The following is a 17,267-nucleotide window of genomic DNA, read 5'->3' on the forward strand; positions in this document are numbered from 1 at the left end:
AATATTTATCTGCTTAGGTTACCATTCTTTGGACCATTTTCCCCACTCCCACAACCCTGCCTCCATTTAGTTTTATCCCCATGCCCAGGGGGAATATTTGTAAATAATACTGTAAAAGTACATATTCCCTTTTCCAAGACTTAGTTCTCACCACCTCCTAAGTTTTTTCTTAATTAAATATTATTTTCCAACAAAGATTAGTCTTTTCTCCCACTTCCTTCTGCCTTTTCCCCATTGAGAAAACAAGAAAAACAAAACCTTTCTTTCAAACTTGCATAGTCATGCAAAACATTTTCGCCTTGGCTATGTCCAAAAAAATGTTTCAATCTGTATTCTGAGTTCATCACCTCACTATTTAGAGGTGGGCAGTATTTTTGATCATGACTTCTCAGAATTTGTAGTTGGTCACTGGTTAATCAGACTCCCCAGGTTTTCTTTTTATACATCTACACACACACAAACATATATGACTACATATGCATACGTGTATATATGTATTGCATGTATACACATACCTATGTACTTCTTTTTTGTTTTAATCTTCTCTCCCACTCTAATTCTTTTTCCCTGCCATTAAAAACAAGAAAAACAAAACTAATTGCAAACATGTATGGTCAATCAAGACAAATTTACACACTGATCATCTCCTAAAAAATATGCCATTGTTCTGAGTCCTTCGTTTTTATCAGGAGTGGGTAACATCTTTACACACAGTCCTCTGAAATCCTGATTGGTCATTATATTGATAAGAGTTCAGCACAATAGCATTCCATCACATTTATATACAATAAGTTGTTCATTCCCTAATTTATGAGTACTACCTCAAATTCCCAGTTTTTGCCACCATGAAAAAAGCTATAAGTGTTGTCCACCCTTTTGAGTTTATTTTGCTTAGGACTCCTTTATGGCCTCCCTCTAACTCCTCTCTTCCCTTTCTCCCTTTTTCTTTCTGTTTCCCCATCCCTGTGTGTGTGCATTCTTCCATTTGACCAGTTAAGAGATGAGATTGGGTTTCAAGTTTCAGCCACTTCCCCCCACCCCCTCGTTTGTATTGATGTGTGCTGGTGCGCCCTGATTATATGAGATAGTTTTCTCTAACCTTCCTTCCTCACTTCCCCCCTTCTCAGGCCTTGTCTAACTGTGCTCCCTCTATGAACTCTGATGGTGACAAGATTCAGAGGGACACATCATCTCATACTTGAATGTCCATCCTTTCATATTTTTTTAGTCAATTATTGTAAATTCACATTTATCTTTTTATGTTTCTCTTTTCTCTTATGTTTAAACATCAGAGTTTCTCCACAGCTCTGGTATTTTCACATTCTATTTCTTAAAGGTCCATTTTATTTTCCCCTGTGGTGTTATACTCAGTTTTGCTGGGTAGGTTATTCTTGGCTATAAGTCCATTATTTTTTGCCTTCAGGAATATTTTTCCACCTTCACTCTTTTGTAGGGATGGCTGCGAAATCATGTGTGATCCTGACTGTGACTCCTTAGTAGTCGAATTCTTTCTGGCTGCTTTGTAGTAATTCTGTAACAGGGAAACTGAATTTTGGTTGAGTTTGTGCCTGAGCTGTATTTTTCACTGTGGCATGGCTTGTAGATGCTTTGGAGTCAATCTTTTCTTTGTTTCTTGAGCATCCCTGCCACCATTTTAGCTCATTAAAGTGTTCTTTTTTGCCTGCCTGTTCTTTGTTGGCTCAGCCTCCTTCCTGACTTCAGGCTTGTTGTTAGGACAGGGCTCTATGATGCTTCTGGAGGGAGGTCTGGTCTGGGTCTTTTGCTGCTTTCTCGGGGTACTGAGTATTGTGTTATTCCAGGATCTTGAGGACAGGCTGGGGGCCTGCCAAGCTTTTAGTACTCCCAAAGTGGTCTGATCCAGGGAAAAGTCTGATTGCTACCTCCTTCTCTTCCCCCACCCCCCACAGGTCCACCCTGAATTGGGTCCATGCAGGAGCAGACAGCTATTGGACTCTGCCTCTGTCAGCAGGGCTCAGATCAGCAGAATTGTAGGTTTCCCATGGGTTCTGGGCCACACTGATGCTGCTGTGGCTGCTACAGAACTTCCTCATTTTCCCGTACACAGCGTAGGGCATCTAGGTGTCATAGTGGATAGAGTCACCAAGCCTGGAATTAGGTAGACCTGAGTTCAAATTCAGCCTTGGACATGTAGTAGCTGTGTGACCCTGGACAAGTCACTTAACCTATATTGGTCTCAGTTTCCTCATCTGCAAAATGGGGATAATAATAACTCCTACCTCCTAGGGTTGTTGTGAGGGTCAAATAATCATATTTGTGAAGTACAGTATCCGGCACATAGTAGGTGCTATATAAACGTTAGCTATCATTACACCGCCATCATCATCACCACCTAGGAACGCCACTGCTCTGCCCAGGCTCCCTTCTCAATCTGCCCTGCATCCATAACCTGGAGCTAGTGGGTGACACAGCTCCAGTTTGAACGTGTCCCTGCGCATTGCCCCAGCAGAGGTCTGGGCCTGGGACCTCCTCCAGCCTTGGTGTACAGCTTCTCTCTCAGGGCTGACATGCTCTGTGTGGCTGTGCTCGTGGCCCGCCTGTCCTCAGTGACTGCATCATTATGCAGACCGGGGCTAGAAAAAGGATTCGCTGTGAGTTTTCCTGGCCTTCCCCATCAGGATTTTGGCCTGGTGAGTTTGTGAAAAGGAATTCACCGCATTGCTTCCTATCAAGCCACCATCTGGTTCTACCCCTTCCCCCACTAACTTTGGCAAATGAGGTTTACTGGACTCAATAAAAACAGTAGAGATCTTGATTTAGCTTGATTTGAGCATGATTTAACAGCAAATGGTAACAGCAATCTAAATGTCTATATAGTGGTTTGTATATACCAAGAGCTTGTTAACCATAGCAGACCAACTGGAAGTCTTGTAACTTAATTTTTGCTAAACTTTATAGGCATTCATCTTCCTGTAGTTTGATTCTATAAATTCAGGTGGGGAGAAGATTACTCGTGTAAAATCTACACGGAATAGAAATTCCTAGATATGGAACAGGAAGGAAATCTTTGAAAGATATTCACCAAGCAAAGTTTTAATCAGTACAAAATGATAAAGCAAGGAAAAAGAAGCTAATACCTTGTAACCAGAATGGCCTTTGTTTTCTTTGAGTGACTCAATTTATCTCAGTGAGCTTTACTAGGTCCTAAGCCCCAGGCCCAAACCCCATTAGGTGTTAATGTAATCCATGTGGATGTGAACATCCCAGGGTCCTGAGGGGAGGGGCCAACTCAAGAACCAATCACCAGAGCCTGAGCTCTGGTGATTCAGATGATGTTTGATGTCTGAAGCCCTATAAGAAGGGAGGACAGAGCCATTGGTGTGGGGTTCTGGAGATGGTGTTGATGAGGAGACTCCAGCTGTAGTTAAGGAGCCCTCCAGCTTGTAAACCCGGATGCTGAAACTTTGTTGAACTCTGGTAACTATCTGTTGGGGTTGAATCAGACAAAGTCTGTTGATGTTTGTAATGTGTTTGCATTTTGTTTTGAAGTTCAGGGTTCTGGTTTTTTCCCCCTGAGCTAACTGAATGATATTTGAATTAAAAGTAAGCTTATTGACCCCTTCACCTTGCTTTCCTTAATTAGGCAGATCAAAAGAACCTGTGCTGTTGGCAGCTTTCTGGGTGCTGGCTGTGGGTGAATCTTATACTCCCACAGAAGCTGCCAGCCGGGTTGTTGACACATACCTCTACTTCTTAAGTGTCGGACATAGGCAGTTTAAACATTTCTCAAATGATTTAGCTCATTTATTTACTGCTAAAATCATGTAGTTATTTATATTAATGAATGACTATAGAACTGCCTATGTGTGATACTTTCAAATGCTCAGAGGGATCTGTGACCTGAATTCAGCAGCTCCCCCTAATGATACGTACTGAAATTCATCCATGCCTGCCTATCCCATGTGACCATCTTGTCCATGGTCTCCCAAAAGTTTGCCACAAAGGGTCCACCCAATATGCTAGAAGGCCTTCCTTGCTTTCTTCTCAATGTCACCAGAATATCCGTGAGGTCTTCTGGCTTTCTACCCTTGTTCTTACTATATGACCAGCCTACCATCCTGTCATACAACTCCTTGACCCCCTTACTCCTATTCTTTGGAGTTCTTCATCAGCTACATCTTATAACCCACTGCACACCTCTTCACTTCCCTCTGTGTGACAGTCTTTCAGAAACAGTGGCATTCCATGTCTTTCTGCTATATGGCAACTCCAGCAAAACATTAGGATTGAAAAAATGGGCCCTTGCTTTCATGGGAAGCTTAGGAGTCAGTAAAAGAGCTTTGCAATTTTTTGGAAACAATCCAGTCCGCTTTCCTTTTCAACTCTGGGCCTGGTTCATTGTCCATCTATACTGTCTGTCTCCAATATACATACTAATAGAAAAGCTCTACAGGGTACCCAACCAAATACATGTTGATATCTGGCCAATGGACATCCTTCATCTGACTGGTATTTTTGGTGTGGCTGGACAGGCCAAACTTGTTTGAGGCATTTCATGTTGCTTCCAGGAGGCTCTGTAATGTTTAAGTGCTTAATGTAGTCAGCACAATCTCATCCACAAACAAGCCTTTGGAGGATCCTACTATTCCCAGAGAATCCCTCCTCAACCTGCATTCTGGGCTGGATCTCTTCTATCACACTGTTGAATACCTCTGCTGAATATACATCTCCCCATTTTATGCCTCACCTAATATTGTCCTCTGAGGGTCATTGAACAGGATTGTTTCTGTTATTACATCTTCCGAGGAATCCTAAATGATCTTGCTATGTGGGTGGGGAGAGAATTTGCTGTAAAAGAGCCTGAAAGTGACATTTTGTTCTACTGAGTCAAATCTTTTTTTTTTAATCAACCAACAGTAAGCACAGTGGGATCTTATGTTTTCTATATCTTTTAGTTAATTGTGAGATGGTAAAGATGTGGTCTATTGTTGAATACTGCTTGTGAAAACCTACTTGTTCCGTACTAATGCTTTCAGAATGCCCTCAATTCTTATATAAACGACCCCTATAAAGATTTTGTATAGATGGGAGAGTAGGGATGTAGGTCCATAGTTAATGATGTTCTCTGGATTACCTTTTCTCATTATTAGAACACAAGATTTTGGGGCAGCTAGGTGGCACAGTGATTATAGCACCGGCCCTGGATTCAAGAGGATCTGAGTTCAAATTTGGCCTCGGACACTTGACACACTTACTAGCTGTGTGACTTTGGGCAAGTCCCTTAATGCCAATTGCCCTGCCTGGCCCCCTCCAAAAAAAAAAACCCAAAAACCACAAGATTTTTTTTCTTGCCTATAGTATTTCCCTCTCCTTCAGCCACCTTGTCTATCAGTTCCTCAGTGCCCTCACAATCGTATCACCTCTACCGCTAATCTCCTTTGATCTAATCCTGCTGCTCTCCCCATCTTTGTTCTCTTTAATGCCATTTCTAAGTCCTCTATAAGTCATTCAGGAACTGTGATGTTAGGGACTCCATGTGGTGACCCCGCTGTCACTGATGGAGAAAACTGTTCAAATGTTTTTGTTTTTGCACATCTTCTCCATGTATTTTTTGGTTTGTAGTCCTTCCATTTTCATCTTTGAAATCCCTTGGGACAACTTGAGGTGGAGCAGAGGCAGTGGAAGGTAAAAGCTTAAGAAAACTTGGCAAGACATCCAACCAAGCAAAGTCATTCCAATGGCACCTACGGTCCATTTCTTGAGAAATGCTTAGTAATAAAGACATCGCTAGATTAGGATTTGTTATAGAGGTCTTGTGCTTCCCACCTGTCATCCCCACACATGTTCATGAGTGGTTACAAAGGAACTATTCTGAAATGTTGTCTGGAAGTGCTTTGGCTTTGGCATATATTGTTTTGAATTATCCTTTCATTCACCAAACAGCTGGACCAGGACACTGTGCAACAGATAATTAGTTATTAAATAATAAAGAAGCAGTATCCTAATCTTTAATGTGTCATTTTTCTAGACACTATCTATTAGACTGGTGGATCAGAGGAATTATGTACATAGTATATCTGGACTTCTACAAAGCACTTGGGATATTCCTGTAAATAATATGGAAATATGTACCTGGGTGATAACACTTAGGTATTATTCATACCCAAGCAATTCTGATTAATGGATATAGTCCTGGGAGTGTGTATTTAATGGTATGCCACAGTTCTCTGTCTTCAATCTAGTCAACATTTTTAGCAATGAATGACTTGAAACAGATTCCAGGGACAGCTAAATATTGGATAACACAACTAGTATCAGAAAAGATCTGCAGAGTTTAGAATTATGAGCTGAAAAAAAGAAATATTCAGTTTAATGATAAAAAATTTTCATATGCTTTAAGTTTTAAAAAAATCAACACAAAAGTGCAAGATTAAGGAGAAATCTAACTAAGGAGAGCAAGAAAAAAGGCTTCAGGGTTTTGGCCTCTGCAAAGTCATTATAAACCAGTTATACCTATGTCATCTTCCCTCCTGGACCACTGAAGTCATATGGAAACCTATCAAAGGCATGGATTCTTTCATTTTTTGTATTTGTGCCACCAACACTTAGTATAGTACTTTGTACATAGTAGGTGCTCAATAAATGTTTGAAGACTTTTTCACGAAGTCTCTCTGCTCAAAACCTGTGGTGGTTTCCCACTGCCTACTGCATTGAAGTGTTAACTGATTAAGTGTCATCCAATCAATGCCAGCTCTCATTCAAAGCTGTCCACATTCTGGGTACATGTTGGTTATCTAGGCCTGGTCTCCTCTCTATGCCTTTGTTCATGTTATCTCTTGCGTCTAAAGTGGATTACCTTTCCACTCCAATGTATATAAACTGAAATCTCTCCCTTCAAAACCCACCTCAGGTGCCATCTCTTCCATAAAGCCTTTCCTGAACCCTGCCCCACCCCCCTCAGTTGAAAGTGAGGCCTCAAGTTTATCATAGCAGTTTGGACCTCTTTTTTGAATTCAGCACATTCTCCTTTGTATGATAGTGTCGGGGATACAGTTACAAAAATGAAACAATCCCTGCCTTTTCTAGGTTTCTGTGACATTGTTATATCCTGGTCCTCCTTCTTATCTGACCACTTCTTAATTTCCTTTGATAAATCTTCATCCGGGCGATGCCCAATAACAGTAGCTGACCCCCTCTGTCCTGAGCTCCCTTCTTCCTCTATACTATTTCACTTGGTGATCTCATCAGCTCCCATGTTTTCAATTATCATCTCTATACTGATTCTCAGATATGAGATGGTGGTAAAGTACTTGGCACAGTGCCTGACACAGTACCTGGCTCTTAAATGTTTATTCCCTCCCCACCCCTTGTCCAGTCCTAGCCTCTCTCCTAACTTCCAGACTTGCATCTCCAGCTGTTTATTAGATATTTCAAAACAGATGTCCCATGGACATCTTAAACTCAACATATCCAAAATTGAATTCATTATCTTTCCCCCCAAAAAACTTCCCCTTCTTCCAAACTTCCCTCTTGTTATGGTGGGCACCATCATCCTCATGGTCATCTTACCACCTTCGACTCTTCCCTCTCTCTCGATCAACCTCCCCATATCAAATGTTGCCAGATGTTGGACATCCTTGTGTCTGCCCTCTTTTCTCTCCTTACACCGCCCCCCCCCCCACTCCGCCCCATGCATGGCCTCATCACCTCTTGCTTAGATTACTAGAACAGCCTGCTGGTCCGTAAACCTCAAGTCTGTCTCTATGCTAGGAACTCCACACAGCTGCCAAATCAATCTTCCTAAAGTACAAGTCTGACACCGTCACACCCCTACTCAATGAATTCCAGTGGCTTCCTATCGCCTTTAGGATCAAATATAAAATTTGTCTGGCATTCAAAGTCTTTTGTAATAAGCTGGTCTGCTCCTGCCTTTCCAGTCTTATACCTTCCCCACTCTGTAATCCAGTGACACTGGCCTCTTTGCTTTTTATCCAGTAAGATGCCATCTCCAGATTCTGGGCATTTTCGTTAGCACTTTATATCTTATGTCTATTTATATCATTGTTTGCATGTTAGCTCCCCAAAGCTTAGTACAGTGCTTGGCACACAGTACATGCTTAATATGTGCTTACTGACTGATTCAGGGGAAAGGTTCAGATTGGCTATGTCCTGGGCCCTCTTCTCTTAATGATCAACTTGCATAGATAGAAAACTTCCACTCTACCCATTTTTAGCCTTATTTCGCCTTGAATTCTAGTCTTGCATCACAACTGCCTGTCCAAGATCTCCACTTCGATTACCAGAGGCATATAAAAAATTCTTGTTGTTCAGTTGTGTCTGACTCTCTGCAAGCCCATTTGGGGTTTTCTTGACAAAGAGACTGCAGTGGTTTGCCATTTCCTTTTCCAGGTCATTTTACATATGAGGAAACCGAGGCAAACAGGGTTAAGTGACTTACCCAGTGTCACGCAGATAGTGTCTGAGCCTAGATTTGAACTCAGGAAGAGGAATCTTCCCAACTACAGGCCCAGCACTCGGTCCATTGAGTCACTTAGCTGCCCCCAAGTATGCCATCTAAAGATACTTGTAACTTTAGACACTTGTCACTGTTTAATCCAATGCCTTTTTCCTCAGTTTGACTTGCCCTCTCTTCAGTTCTTGATACCATAGCTCACCTCCTCACTCCATTCCTGCCCCATACTTTTCCCTCCCTTGCCTCTACAGTACTTCCTCTTGGTTCTCCTCTTTCTTGTCTGACGGAACCTTTCCAGGCTGATTTGCAGCCATCATCCGTGCCCTAATCCCTGACCTTGGGTGTCCCCTCCAAACCTTGATCCTGGCCTTCTTCACTCAGTTTCTTTATTAGCTCCCATGGGTCTCATTCTCATTGTTCACACAGGTGACTCCAACCCACATATTTGAGTTGAACAAATTTTTGAAGGTGGACAGAGCGCTTGCAATGCATAAGGCACCATGTTAGGTGCTGGAATACAAGGACAAAAAGGGTTAATAGTCCTTTCTCTCAAGGACCTTCTATGTACACACATGGTGGTGGCAGGGAGAGCATTCATATTTGTGGGGCATTCAGAAAAGGCCTCAGGTTGTAGGCCACACAAACTGGATCTTGAATAGAGCCAAGCATTCCAAGAGGCAAAGGTGAGAAAGATCATCCCATGCACAGGAAATGGCTTCCAGGGGTGAGGAACCTACGGCCTTGAGGTCACAGGTGGCCCTTTAGGTCCTCAAGTGCAGCTCTTTTACTGAATCCAAATTGGATTCAAAGGGCTGCACCTGAGGACCTAGAGGGCCACCTGTGGTCTTGAGGCAGTAGGTTCCCCACCTTTGGCTTAAACAGACAGGAGGAGACATGTAAGGGAAACAGAAAATAGGGGAATAGGGAATATCTGAAAGGAATGAATAGGAAATCATTTGGGAAAGTTGGTGGGAGCCACATTGTGTAGAGCTCTAAAGGGCAAATTGGGAAGTTTGCATTTTGTCCTATTAGAGAACCAGTGAAGTCTTCTGAGTAGGGGGGTGTTCAGGCCTAGCTCTTAGGAATATCAACTAGGCAGCTGTGTAGAAGATGGAGCGGGAAGAGACTGGAAGCAAGACGAATCAGGAAGTGACTGCAATAGTCCAGGTGAGAGATGTTGAGGGTCTGAACTAGAGGAGCGGCCATGTGAATGGAGAAATGAGAAGGACTGTGAGATGTTGTGCAATTGAAATCCGTAAGACCTGGCAATGTTTTGGATATATGTGGTGTGAGGGAGGATGGAGTCAAGCTTGACTCTGAGGTTGTGAACCTGAGTGACCAGAAGGATGGTGGTGTCTTTGAAAGAAACGAAGAAGGTTTTGGGGGGAAACTAATGAGTTCAGTTTTGCACACATGCATTTTGATAGGCTTGAGCAGCTAGGTGATGCAGTGGATAGAGCATCGGGCCTGGGGTCAGGAAAACTCATCTTCCTGATTTCACATCCAGCCCCAGACACTTACTAACTGTGACCCTGGGCAAGTCACTTAACCCTGCTTGCCTCGTCGGTAAAATGATCTCGAGAAGACAATGGCAAAGCACTCCAGGATCTTTGCCAAGAAAACCCCAAGTGGGGTCACGAAGAGTCAGACATGATTGAAAAATGACTCAGCAACAGCTGTGGGGTCTATAACAGAGGCTAATCAAGGAAGAATAAAAGGATCGTCAAGCAGCAGTGACAGGAGATTCAGCGGCACATGAGAACCGGCATTTATTAACAACTGAGGCAGTCTTCAAACTCAGGTCTTGCTAGCTCCACGTCCAGCTCTCTGCCCACTGCACCACCTGACTGCCCACAGGAATAGAGGTAAAAGGAAGGGCAAGGCATGAATAGCAACAGGAAGACGATGTATAATTTAACGGGTCAAACTATGAGAAGAGGGAATTGAGGTCGTATGACCTGGGAGGACTGTGAGGAAGGGAGGTGTGGGATATCACCATGAGGAAGAAAAATAGGTGTAGGAGGAGCTGGGCAGAAAGACAGAGAAAAGGGAAGGGAAGGGAATAAGCATTTATATGGCACCTACTGTATGCCAGGCATCGTGCTAAGCCCTTCACAATCATTGTCTTATTTGGTTCTCACAACAACCCTGTGAAGTAGGTGCTATTATTATCATTCCCATTTTATAGCTGAAGAAACTGAGGCAAAGGTCCAATTACTTGCCCGTGGCCTTGTTGTTCTGGTGATTTAGCAGTATCTGCCTCTCTGTGACCCCATTCGGGGTTTTCTTGGCAGATACTGGAGTAGGTTGTCATTTCTTCCTCCAGCTCATTTTACAGATGAGGAAACTGAGGCAAAAAGGGTTAAGTCACTTGCCTAGGGTCACACAGCTGGTGTCTGAAGTTAGTTTGGAACTCAGGTTCTCTTGACTCCAGGACCCTATCCGCTGCACCACCTAGCTGCCTTTAAATTGTTACTGTTGTTGAGTCTTGTCTGACTCTTCCTGACCCTATTTGGGATTTTCTTGGCAAAGATACTGGAGTGGTTTCCATTTCCTTCTCCAGCTCATTTCACAGATGAAGAAGCAGGCAAACAGGGTTAAGTGACTTGCCCAGGGTCACAGAGCTGGCAAGTGTCTAAGGCCAGATTTGAACTCAGGAACAAAAGTCTTCCTGGTTTCAGACTGAGAGTCACACCGCTAGGAAATATCTGTGGCCTGATTTAAACCCAGGATCTATCCACTGTAGCACCTAGCCTTTAAGGCTAGGCTAGGTTATAATTAGGAGGTTATAATCAGAAAGAAGAATTTCAGAATTCTAGATGATAGAGGTAGCACAGTTATGGGTGATGGGAACAGGAGATGGAGTGTAGAAACTACAAACTGGCTAGTTTGGCTGGAGCATAGCATAACACTGAAAAGGTAAGAAGAGACCCTATTGTGATGAGATTTAAATGCCAAATAGGGGAATATACATATGATCTGAGAAATTATTATTAACAACCAATGATTCAGGGAGACCCAGAGTTCCCCTTTTTCTAAAGTCCAGATTTTAAAAGTTCAATCTCTTGCAGAACATGCTGATAATGAGATTGGACTTTCTTGTTCAGGACCCCAGCCCGGTGGAAGCCAATCAGCTCAGCCTTGGGTGGGGTGTACATTCTTTGAACAGATAACCAAAAGGTGGGGGGCGGGTCTGAGTATATAGTTTCTTTGTCCAATGGTCTAATATACACCTCCAGTTGCGGTTAACCAATAAGAGTTGATTGCCATTCCTCTTCCAAAAGAACATATAAGCTCTGAGTCTGCCACTATGATTGTCTTTGGTCTAAAAGAGAGGCCAAATGACTGTCCATTTATTAATAAAATGCTGGACTTATTAATAAAAATGACTAAATTACCCAGAAACTATGTCTCCCAAACCTTTTTGTCACAGATCCTAGTGGAATTTCTTGTGTGTCCAGACCTCAGTCTTACTTTGACCCTCATGCTACTTAGATGGGCTTCCATGCCAAATGTTTGTCTTCCCTGGCTTTGACCCTGGCCTCCTCCTGTATCTGTCCTCTCTCTTGTGCTCCTAAGCCTTGCCCCCTAGTCCTGGCTCTTGTCTCCCAGTAATCCAAAATACGTTGCCATTTATAATCCTGGAGCTGACCATGGAATTTTTTTTAATTCTCCATCATTTTCTATTAGCTGCTTTGCCATGTGCTCTAAAGCTGGAGGAACCTGCAAGACTGAAGAAACAATAAAAAATATAACCTTTCTTCCTATGGTCAAGCCTGATAAAGCTGCACTGCTGATAAAAATGTGGCTTTTTATTATTTTTCATAACTAAGAGGTTACACATTTCATAAAATTGTCCTCACTTTACCCTCTGGAAAAACCCATTTCTTTCCAGGAGTGGTGAGACGCAGACTTTTATCACGTTGAATATCAGGGACAATTCCTTGGCTGTCAGGGAAGTCCTTGCTGCCACAGGTAATGGGTAGGGTGTAGAATACTGTCACTTCTGCCATAGGAGAGGCAGGTCAGTGAGGTTGACTAAATCACTTATGAAGCTATTTCCAATCCTGGGAGTCTATGAAAATGTTTGTTCAGTACAAAAGCAATGCTTCTCAAATATCTTCACTTGATGGCCCTCATAGGAGATGCTGTGTTATCTCTCTTCCAAATTTAAAGTAAAAATTCTCAAAGCAGCATTTTACTCATATCATCCATACTTATAGCTTGTTCACAGTGAATAATACTGCTTTTTTAATATTTAATTTTTTTACTTTTAGTTTACAACACTCAGTTCCACAGATTTGAGTTCCAAATTTTCTTCCCCTCCCTCCCCTTCCCCAAGGCAGCATAGAATCAGATATATGTTCTATATATACCTTTGCATTAAACATATTTACACAATAGTCAAGTCATAAAGAAGAACCATAATCAATTGAGTGAATCATGAGAAAAAAGAAACAAAACCAAAAAAAAATATAGAAAAAAAAAGAGAGAGGGCAGATAGTTTCCTTCAATCCACATTCATATTCCATAGTTCTTTATCTCAATGTAGATAGCTCTTTCCATCATAAGTCCTTTGGAGTTGTCTTTGAACCTTGTATTGCTGACAAGAGCCAAGTCTATCAAAGTGAGCCATCACAGAATTAATATGTCTGCGGTTGGAATATTACTGCTCCTTCCACAGGTCTAATCCACTAAGCATTATTATTAACCAGAGACACAGAAAATGTTTTTCTGAACGATTCATCTATCGAGGAAGTAGAAATATGTAAAGGAGACTGCTTGGAAGCATTTTGCAAGGAAAAATCTTATGTTCAGATGGAATTATGCCATGATTAGGACTGTAGATTGTAATTAAGCATGGATAATAGTAGCTGCTAACATTTATATGGCGTTTACTATGGGCCTGGCACTGTGCCAAGCACTTCATAATTATTATCTCATTTGGTCTTCACAACGACTTTGGGAGCTAGGTGCTATTATTATCCCCACTTTACAGGTGAGGAAATTGAGGCAAACAGAAGTTGAGTGACTGGCCCAGGATCACACAGCTAGTAAGTGACGGAGGCTGAATTTGAACTCAGGTCTTCCTGATACAAGGCCCATTGCCTCTATCCACTGTGACACCTAGGTGCCTAGATAGAAATTGTGCTGGACCCAAAAGAACCCCTATGCCTTGAGGAAAATACAAGGGAAATCATGAGTGATCGCACCTGCTTAAGCAAAGTCAGGCATTTTACTGAAAGAATAAATATTACATTGAGTTATTAAGCTTTTAAAAATAAACATATACCAAAAATTAATGAGCTGCCATGGCCAAAAAAAATCCATCGCTGAGTAGCCAGCTTCCTGGTGATTAATTTTTCCACACTTAGCTGGCTCAGTCCTCAGAACACAGCCTTGGTCTGTGGCCAGGGCTATACCTGAAGCATTTCCAACATGGTGGAACCTGCAAGAGCTTACACTCCACTGGCATGGCCTTTGAGAACCCAGGGTCATCTTCACATCAGAATCAGATACTGGAGGAGGACTTTGGGGAAGGGAAATTGAGGAAGGCCTGTAGCACTTTGGGTGTATTCCCTAGGGTGGATCCTTATGAGAGGAAATGGCTGAGACTCATACAGGATTGGCAGATGTGGATGGGTCATGATCTGCACTGTTGGAAGAAACTTTGAAATCGGAGAGGTCACGGATCCATTATGAGTATTCCCCTTTCCATTAAAAAAATCCCAACCCCAGCCATCTTTAAAGACCAACTTTCGATATTTCTGCGGTTGTAGACATATACAATATCATTAGCTAGACAGTAGTTTTAAAGACAGCAGAAAAATGAAAATTTGGAATTTTCTCCATCCATTTCTTGACCAACATGACTTAAATTGGTCAGTTCCCTAAAATTATCTGGTTAAAAATGAGGGAAGGGTAAGGACCCTATCTTCAACCAAATGGAAAAAGAATTTGCTGGGGTTGTTTGTAGAGGAGATTCTTGGTCAGGTATGGGTTGGCCTTAATGAGACGTCTCTCAGGCCCTTTTCATCATTCAAATAACCCAGTTATTGTGGCATCAGACTGGGTGGAATAAGACTCTTCAGGTTTGGGCTTTTAAATGTTAAATTCTTTGAACAGATAACCAAAAGGTGGGGGGCGGGTCTGAGTACATAGTTTCTTTGTCCAAGGGTTTAATATACACCTCCAGTTGTGTTATGTTGACTGTGTTATGTTGACAATAAGAGTTGACTGCCACTCCTCTTCCAAAAGAACATATAAGCTCTGAGTCTGCCACTATGATTGTCTTTGGTCTAAGAGGGAGACCAAATGACTGTCCATTTATTAATAAAATGCTGGACTTATTAATAAAAATGACTAAATTACCCAGAAACTATGTCTCCCAAACCTTTTTGTCACAGATCCTAGTGGAAAGGGACAGAGCTCAGGGAAACTATAGGACAGGGAGGTGAATACGGGACTAGCATTGAACATGGATGCGAGGATGTATTGCATATTAAATGAAAACTAAACAGATGACTTTTTAAAAAAATCAATTATCAAATTTTACTCCAAAATAAATTATAAATAGACATGGAAAGATATTTTCAAACTCCTGAGTCATATAAATGCATACATCTATACATTTCCCCTTACGCAGCTTTCAGATTTAAATTATCATATGGCAGGTGCCTACAGAGATGCCCAAGAAAGGGCTACGCTTTTGAAGCCAGTTCTGTGCATTGGGCTTGCTAAGGAAAGTGTCCCAACCACAGTGATTCATCCTGCAGGCAGCTGTATTCAGCTAATGTCCCTTCATCTTCTCACAGGTGTGGGGCTTGTCTGGAGAGTCCTGCCTTCATGGAAGTTCACAAGGTGGTTTCAGCCTTTGTTTTGCTTTTCATCATGAGTTTCTATTTTCTTAAACAAATGCCAGGCCTGGGCCATTTTGCGAAGTTTAGTGAGGTTTGGTTTAGGATACTAGAGAAAAAATGGAAGTATTATAGTTGTTAACACACTAAAGCAAATGTGGATACTCAAATCCCAATTAAATTGTTAATTTTCCAAAGTATAACGAAATCAGGCTTCAGGGAAGACTAAATGAGCAGCATGATAGGTTTCTCCAGGACAAAAAGCTCCTCTAATAGTCGTGGAACCTAGATTCTTTGTGGTTCAGAATGGGGCAAAGAGTCTCCAGCACCAGGGAGTTCAGTTGGGCTGGGTACAAAATTCTAATATCCATGACTCACTGCAAGAGAAGAATTTGCAACTCTTTAGCAGGAAAGGTAAGCACAATTGCTGGCTCTGGCAATGCAATAACATGGACATTCTTAATATGGTCTCATGTTCTGTTTCAGTTAAGATTATAACTGAGAACAGAAAACGTTCTTAATTAAAACCACTCCTTGTAGTATTATCCACACCAAACTTTCTGGGGTGGATCGTGACCACAGCCTTATATTCCCCCCAAGATGCAGAGACTCCATAAACTAGCATTGCCATTTACAATGAGTTACTATCATGGTGAGTGACCAGGTAGCATGACCACGCTTAGACAAAAGCCAATCTGCTGTATTCCTACCAAGTCTCTGCACTCCTAGGAAAAAGAATTGCTGCAGCCTATCCAGAAAGACAAGAACAAGATATCAGGGATCTATAAATCTGTACATATACCGTATGTGTATGTGTATGTGTGTGTGTGTGGTGCGTGGTGTGGGTGTGTGTGTGTGTTAGCATTTCAAAATAGGTGAGGGAAGAAGATCTGGTAGTTTATTCAAAGCAGGACTACTCCCTTCCCTTTAAAAGAAAGAGAGCAACTCAGTTTCCTCTTCTTCTTCACTCTTAATCACTAAGGTACCTGTTTCTCCTGTTCCAAATGGTCTATGTCTGCCAAGGGCAGCATTGAAGGTCTCCCATGAGCACACTGGAAGGGCAGCTGGCACCGAGATAGAGCCTCAATAAGTCGACAACTCTCCTCTAGGCTCAGGCTGTCATTAAACTTAATAGCTCCTAAAAACAAAAAAGGAGTGTGAGAGACGTGTCACATGTACAGTGGGAAGCCAAGCCTGACCATGACCTAAATGTCATCTAAATAAAGGAAAATACATCTTGGTAACTTTTCTGTTGGTCTTAGAATTGCTTGAATCATCACCTAAGACCATGGATGGAACTTAAGGCTTCCTGCTTTACCATGCTCTTCAGCCATTCCTCAGGGAAACTCTCATCTTCATAAGACTGGAGCCATATGATGTATTTTCAGAGTTCCTCCGAGAGTGACAAAAGCAGCCTTACATTCCTCAGAGTAACTAAGCCTTGTATAACTAGGGTTATTTTTCAATATTTTCTTTCCTTTGGCTCCAGGTTCAACCCACCAAGTCATGTTAATCTTTCTTCAAAATGTCCCCTTTGATTTGCCATTTTCTATCTACTTCTGCAGACCCCACCCTAATGTAAACCTTCACTTGCTCATGCTTATGTTATTGTAATAGCCTAAATCTGATCCATCATCACACAAAAGTTGCAGCCAGAACATTTTCCTCAAATGCCGTTTTGTTTTGTTTTGTTTTTTCCTGCTCCAGATCCCATATCAAATGCCCAGACAATGTAGTACGAAGGGAGGAGCACTAGGTGTGCAGTTGGAGCCCTAACGATTCACATCTTGGTTTTGCTACTTTATAAATACATCCGTGGGCCTTCAGAGAAGTTTCCTTCTCTGAAAATGAGGTGGTTGCAATTCCAATCCAAGCTCCGTTCTAGCTCCAAACTCTATGTGCCAAACGAAATGTTCCATTTTGGACTTCAAGGCTTCCATCCCTCCTCCTCGATCTAA

At 42.1% G+C, this 17,267-nt stretch overlaps 1 protein-coding gene across 1 annotated transcript in view; it reads right to left on the minus strand.

The window, feature by feature from the left end:
• Positions 1-14,778: 14,778 nt before the first annotated feature.
• The window catches only part of MLH3 (mutL homolog 3), a 35,895-nt gene continuing 33,406 nt past the window's right edge, over positions 14,779-17,267 (minus strand). The window contains exons 10-11 of the mRNA XM_036735972.1: positions 16,296-16,447; positions 14,779-15,418 (exon numbers count right to left, since the gene is read on the minus strand). Coding sequence (XP_036591867.1) covers positions 15,320-15,418; positions 16,296-16,447 — 251 coding nt within the window. The 3' untranslated portion in view covers positions 14,779-15,319. The remainder of the gene's footprint in view (positions 15,419-16,295; positions 16,448-17,267) is intronic.

This window comes from Trichosurus vulpecula, chromosome 8 (assembly GCF_011100635.1).
Source record: "Trichosurus vulpecula isolate mTriVul1 chromosome 8, mTriVul1.pri, whole genome shotgun sequence".
Lineage (NCBI taxonomy): Eukaryota > Metazoa > Chordata > Mammalia > Diprotodontia > Phalangeridae > Trichosurus > Trichosurus vulpecula.